Source organism: Myotis myotis, unplaced genomic scaffold (assembly GCF_014108235.1).
Source record: "Myotis myotis isolate mMyoMyo1 unplaced genomic scaffold, mMyoMyo1.p scaffold_m19_p_17, whole genome shotgun sequence".
Lineage (NCBI taxonomy): Eukaryota > Metazoa > Chordata > Mammalia > Chiroptera > Vespertilionidae > Myotis > Myotis myotis.
The window spans coordinates 30,147,247-30,154,019 of record NW_023416321.1 but is presented as its reverse complement, the minus strand read 5'-3'; the positions used below and the strand labels follow the sequence as shown (position 1 = coordinate 30,154,019).

General features: G+C 47.5%; 1 protein-coding gene across 1 annotated transcript; it reads right to left on the bottom strand.

Moving 5' to 3' along the window:
• Positions 1-2,024: 2,024 nt before the first annotated feature.
• Positions 2,025-3,999, bottom strand: LOC118671749 (C-C motif chemokine 8-like). The gene is made up of 3 exons (XM_036340493.1): positions 3,834-3,999; positions 2,929-3,046; positions 2,025-2,534 (listed from the first exon to the last, which is right to left on the bottom strand). The coding sequence occupies exons 1-3, from the start codon at positions 3,997-3,999 to the stop codon at positions 2,429-2,431; spliced, it is 390 nt and encodes a 129-aa protein (XP_036196386.1). The 3' UTR covers positions 2,025-2,428.
• Between the last annotated feature and the right edge of the window lie 2,774 nt (positions 4,000-6,773).

The following is a 6,773-nucleotide window of genomic DNA, read 5'->3' as shown; positions in this document are numbered from 1 at the left end:
ATAGATCTGACTAACAGCTGTTTGCCAATAGGGAGGGCTCCCACCTGGCTTGCTGGTTTGCAATCTAGGCACTTTGCTTCCCCACTCTACCCTGGCCAACAGACAATGCCAAGCTTCCAAAAGGTGTGGCTCCTGGAGCTAGAGGGCGCTGGTGAGGTCATCTGCCCCATCCCCTCATTTCCTGCCTGGGACACAGTGCTAGTTCCACTTTTGAATGGGGTGTCTTAAGACCGGAGAGAGAAGTTGACTTGCCCTAAGTGACGCGGAGAGCCGGGGTCAGCCGTGGGATCAGAAGCTAGGTCTCTGCTTCCAGGGGGACCAGCACTGTGGCACCTCCACACGATGACAATGATGGGCCCTGAGCTGGGGCAGCAGGATGACAACCCTCCCTCCCTTCCTGAGGGATCTGGTCTTTGTGCCTCAGCATGGGGGCCTCCTGTCTGGAGAAGGAGCCAGCTATGCTCATGAAGTACAGGCAATTTTGCTCTTAAGTGTCTTTTAAGGAAAGGTGATCCCATGCCCTCAAATGGAGGCTTGCAAGTTCTTGGGATCGGGGAACAGTGATGGAGATCTCAGGGGTGCCAACCCTCTAAATACATAGTTGCTTTTCAAGATTATAAGAGAAGGGCCTATGTCCTGGGCCCACTATTCTCCTTCTACAACATTTAGCACATCACTCTGGCCCATCCTTCCTAACCTCACCCCAGGACCGTCCTTCCTCAGACCCCCATCTCCTCGGCACCACGGCAGTGGCCTGCTCTCCGGCCTTCCCCTCTCACTCTCTCCTGCACTCAGATACCAGGCTATTCTTCCTGGCGCATGCTTCCGAATGTGATACTGTCCTCTCCCGTCTCAAAACCCTTTGTGTTTCCTGGTAACTCATTGACTTCTCACTTGAAATTCAAGAGCCCTTGAGATCTGGCTCCAACCTTTATTTGTAAAACTCCCAAGTCCTCTGTCTTTCCATAGCTCCCCTCTTCCCTCTCCTGTACCAGCTCTGAAGATCCCTTTTTGTTTCCCACCACATGCTGCCCCTCAAGACCAGGCCTGTGGAAGACCCCCCTTCAATGGAAAGCTTTGAGTGCTCCTCTGGGTAATAAACATCTACTTCCCTCATAGATTAGGGTTCACTTCTGGGGTATTACCCTGGGTTGGAGAGAATTCATTAGATGGTAAAAATTTGGGATTATACAGAAACGTTTGAAAACTGCTGCAAGAGATCAAGAGAGAGAGACTGGCTGGTTTGGCTCAGTGGATAGAGCGTTGGCCTGCAGACCAAAGGGTCCCCGGTTCGATTCCAGTCAAGGACATGTACCTTGGTTGCAGGCTCTTCCCTGGCCCAGGCCCTGGTCAGGGCTTATGCGGGAGACAACTCATCGATGTGTTTCCCTCACATTGATGTTTCTGTCTTTCCCTGTCTCTTCCACTCTCCCTAAAAATCAATGGGAAAATATCCTCGGGTGAGGATTAACAACAACAAAGAGAGAAAGAGAGAGAGAGAGAGAGAGAGAGAGAGAGAGAGAGAGAGAGAGAGAGACTCGTGAAGTTAGGTGTGGCGAGAACAGATGGGAAGTAAGACCCTATGGGATAAGGGCATGTCATGTTACAGGCTAGAGCCAGAAGGCTGAAACAGCTTGATCTGGCCCTGCTAGGTATTCCCTGACTCTCAGTCGAGTCCAAAAGACTTCTTAGAGCAGCGGTTCTCAACCTTCTGGCCCTTTAAATACAGTTCCTCATGTTGTGACCCAACCACAAAATTACTTTCGTTGTTACTTCATAACTGTAATGTTGCTACTGTTATGAATCGTACTGTAAATATCTGATATGCAGGATGGTCTTAGGTGACCCCTGTGAAAGGGTCGTTCGACCGCCAAAGGGGTCGCGACCCACAGGTTGAGAACTGCTGTCTTAGAGGCTGGTCCCTGTACCCCAAATTGCCACCCGTTGCTGCCATTTTCTCCCTCCCAGCTAACTGTTATCCCGTAAAAAATAAGACCAAGTAGTTTAACATTATATATATTTTTATTTGAAAATTCCATAGTTACCTAATAACATTAATTTCATCAACAACGTTACATAGCTTACACTTACAAAAGCCCAGAAGTCTTTCACTCTGACGACCCACGGGAGGATTCCCAACACTGAAGGCACGTGAGAGGGAGAACGATCACACCTGGCCGTGAACTTAGCTGGGCTCACAGGAAAGGAAAAGGTCGCCGGGTTTGGCATTTTTCATTCATTAGGATTTACAGCAGATAAAGCCAAACCATCAATAGCTTATATTTAATTAAATATTATCTAAGAAATGTTTCGCTTTACATTATGTACATGGTAATAAAATAATGCCATCTGCGCCTGGGGAAGGTTGAGGGGAAATAAATAAGGGTTTCCTCAGGCCCTGACGGTCTCTGCATCCAGGTGTGACGTGTTAAGGCTTCAGCGCTTGGGCCCTGCTGTCCAGGAGGCCCATGGTATCCTGGACCCACTTCTCCTTGGGGTCCGCGCAGATCTCCTTGTCCTTTTTGGTCTTGAAGCTGTGGGGACAATTAGATGGAGCACCTTGAGGATTTTGCCCAGGAGTGTGACCCATTGGCTCCCAGCCTTGCTCCCTTGGTGAGGGGCCTGGATTGGGACAGAGGAGCGGGGCGGATGGAAGGATGGGAGGACGGGAAGAGGAGGCCTGAAAAGGGAGCTGGCTCTTGCTGTCCCTGGGGAAGCCCTGCAGGCTCCTGGCTGAAGAAACGGGGGTGATCTGACCAAGCTCCTAGAAGGGGAGCCTGGGGGGAGGGTCGGCCCCTTCTCGTGGGCTCAGTTACTCTCTAGGGTAAAAGGCCCATTTGGTTAGATGGTGCATTTCTCTGACTCATGCGGACATGAGTCCTGACCTCAGAGCTTTTGACCCAGGGTGTCAGGATGTGGTTCACTCACATCACAGCTTCCCAGGGACACTGGCTGTTGGTGACTCTCGTGTAGCTCTTCAGCCTCTGGACGCGGATCTCCTTATCGACCACACTATAGCAGCAGGTGATGGGGATGGAAACGGAGTCTGGAAAACATTTTGCGAAGAATGAGACAGTGAGGATGTGTCGTGATCATGCATCTGGAAGGGAAGGAGGGGAAGGTAGGGGAAGACAAAGCAAATACAGGAGACCCAACGAGGACCCACCACTCCCAAGTTCAGTGCCTTAGCCCAGATCCCACAGATAAAATGCTACCTGTGAGTCAGTTTCCTCTAGTGAACTAGGGGGCCCCTCGCTAATGACTGGGAAGGGGGAAACCTTGAGTAACAAGGCGAATCCTGTGGTGTTATTATAAGGGGCCACTGATCCAAAACTTGTGACACTGGAAAGATACGTTCTAAGACTTTGCATCCAAGCTTTTTGTCCCGTTAGCTCTAGAGCCGACTCATGTCACATGCTGAGATGCCTTCGATGCTTGATGCAGCCGCTGTTCTGGAAACTCCACCGCCCACAATAAAAACGTGAAACCTCCCACAGGCATTTCTTCCTCTCCACTGCTTCCCGAAATGCCCTTCACAGCCACAACGAGAAATGGTCCTTTTATTCGGTGCCACATCCCCAAACAGTGAGAGAGTCACTGATGTAGTGACTGCATTTAGTGTCCCAAAGCCGGTCTCAGGAAAGGTCAGAGGGACTGGCCACCAAATTCTGGCTCTGCCTCTGACCAGCTGGGACATGACTGCTCTTCTCATTTCCCCTCCTGGCTTCACTTTCTCCCTCTCAGGCTTTGCAACAAGCCTGGGATGACTCATGCTGAGAGGTTCGTACCTGCAGTCATGAAAACGTTACGTCCTAGGCAGAGAAGGGCCTTACCTGGGTTGGCGAACACCTGGGCGCTAAAGGCAGCTGCTGTGAGCAGCAGGCACACCAGGGCGGCGGAGACCTTCATGGTGGAGGGTGTGAATGTGAGCTTCGGCCTGAGAGGTGCAGGTTTCAGGATTGGTCTCGACCTCTCTGCTCCTCTGGCTGCTCTGGCCATTCTGTCTGCCTTTTATAGGAGGCGGAGAGCATGGCCAGCGTCATGATCCAGGAAGGATGAAGTAAGACCCTGAATGTGCTGAGTAGGCACCAGAACCTGGGGGCAATTTCCAGACACTGAGAGAAGGAAGCTATGGGGTTTCCATTGTTTGCTTAGACTGTGTGGAGCAGAGGTGGAGGGGTATGTGGCTGTGCCCAGCAGAGTGTAGGCAGTGATCTCATTAGATCAGGAAGAGTTGCAATTTCTTTGAAATGGAAAGAGATCTGTTCAAAAGGAAGAAGGGAAGCCGAGGTCACAGTGGAGTGAAGAGAATCGAGGGTTTGACCCTCCCCAGGGCCAATAAGGCCTGGGAGGGGGCCCTAGGCTTTGCCTGTATTCTCTATCAGACTCGGGTGCTTGCAGCCTAAATTAGTCAGGCTCCTTTGAAAGCCACACAGGTCACTCGATAGAACTTGGCAGAATGGTGGAATCGGGAATTTTCAAGTCTTAAGGACCTAGAAACTTAAGTTGTGAAGCCCAAGAACTGGGCAGCACATGCTGTCCTTCTAGGCTGGTGGTTTCCAAATATTTTATTTGGACACTAGGGTTTCTTTTCAAGTAAAGTCATATGAAGAAGCCCAATATTTTATGCAGGTTCAGGTGGAACAAGTCTGCTTGAGGAAGGCCTCCCAGATCCCTTCATTCATTTTTGTTGGGTGAAGTGGTCTACAGATGTCAATTAGAAAGTTGATGAAATGTCTCCATTCAATTCCATAGTTTAAAAAGTAATAAACCAAAACGTGTGGCCAGGCCGGCGTGGCTCAGTGGTTGAGCATCGACCTGTGAACCAGGAGGTCACGGTTCGATTCCCAGTCAGGGCACATGCCCAGGTTGCAGGCTTGATCCCCAGTGTGGGGCGTGCTGGAGGCAGCCGATCAATGATTCTCTCTCATCATTGATGTTTCTATCTCTATCCCTCTCCCTTCCCCTCTGAAATCAATACAAATATATTTAAAAAATATGTGGGATAGTGGTTTCCTTTGTGATATTGACATCATAAGGGAGCTTTTGAGAGGCAGGAATGTTCTATATCTTAATCAAGGGAGTGGTGCTTAAATAGTTGTCTACATATGTGAAATTTGTGAAGTTGTACACTTGAAATTTCTATACTGCATGTTATATTTCAATATAAAGTCAATAAAAAGAAAAAACACAGCTTTATCTTGCTCATATTTCATTTGTTTTTACATGTGTATGTTAACTGCTCTATTTTTTCCCTGGTGATTAAAACATTCAGTTTCTTATATCAGATGGCCTTCTATATGAGCAGGTGACAGAAATAGGGAAATCATAGTCACTAGGGATCAATAAGGGTTAGTCAAAGTAAAGGGAATTAAATGTCAAGTAACTTGAACCTAGTCTTGATTTAGCCAAAAACTAGCCAATGACTTGTCCAATGTGACAATGGGCAAATCTTGACTCAGAGATTATCCTCATCTATAAAATTAGGGGTTTTCACAAGTTCAGGGATGACAAATAGTTTTCAGTCATGTATTAGCTTCACAAATTGATGGTGGATGACCAGAAAGGTCTGTTGAAAAAACAAACAAAAACCAGTAAGGCCTTCCATTGAGTTATTCTATATAACAAAAGCCTAATAGGCAAATCTAGTTGAATATAAAATACTGTGATTGATTAGTGATGTCTGCCATGGGTACAGTTAAAGAAGGTGGTACTACCTATGTAACATAGTTGCTATTTCTGGATTAAATCATATTTAAGCTCTTCTACAATTTAAGTCATCTATGATTGTTTTCGAAGGATCTAATCAGAGACCAGAGAAGCTAGGATGTCAAGAATGGCAGGTAATGGTTCTTAGCTCTCAGCCCTGGGAGAGGCAGAACAGATTGAAAGTCTGAATTTGGTTACTAGAAACACAAATTAATATCTGTGTTGAAGAAGGCACAAGATATTTCACTTTTTTATACGGCAAATTCCTTACCTATTCTTTACTTTTCAAATGTGAAAATGGAGTTTATTGCAAATATTAAATTATCTGACACTGATAACTTGCTTTGCAGAGCAAGTACATGTGGTAGGTGATCAATAAGCTAGCTGTTAATCAATAGTCAAATAATGTGACTGTACTGTCTAGAACATTGCTAGGAAGAGACCCAGCATGTGATTCTTGGTGTTTTGTAAAAGTTCTCCTTAAAATTGCTTCCAAGTGAAGATATGCGGCAAAAATAGACCTCTGGGAATGTCTGGGTGGTACATGAAGAAGGAAAAAGGGTGTCCCAGAAACAAAAGGGAATAGAGGTCCTGGGATCCTGGCATGAACCACAAGAGTGGAATGTTGTGGGGCCTCAGAGGGACCTGGGTCAGATCCCAGTGTTGACCCACCCAGGGGTCTTAGTTCCACTGGGAGCTCAGAGGTCTCCGTTGGCAAGTCTCTTTGATTATGCAATTTCCCATCCTCCCTCCCTCCCTCCCTCTCACTTTTTTTTTAAACTGAGTTTGAGAAATCCCACAATAAAAAATTAAAATGAAACTTTACGCTATGCTGATTCAGCAGCTGGTCTGTTCAGAAGCCTGGCCGTGCTGTTTAAGGAAGTGGTCCCCGTGCCTCTCCTCTGTCTCTTCTCCTTGGCGTCTCCCCACTGAGCATCTTCTAAAGTCGCTTGGACAACTCACCTATGGTTCGGTGGCTGGGAAGGGGAACTCAAGGTCAGACAGCTGTCTGTGAACAGAAGGCAGGAATGGTACCCCACTGGGGAAACACATCTGGATCCTTA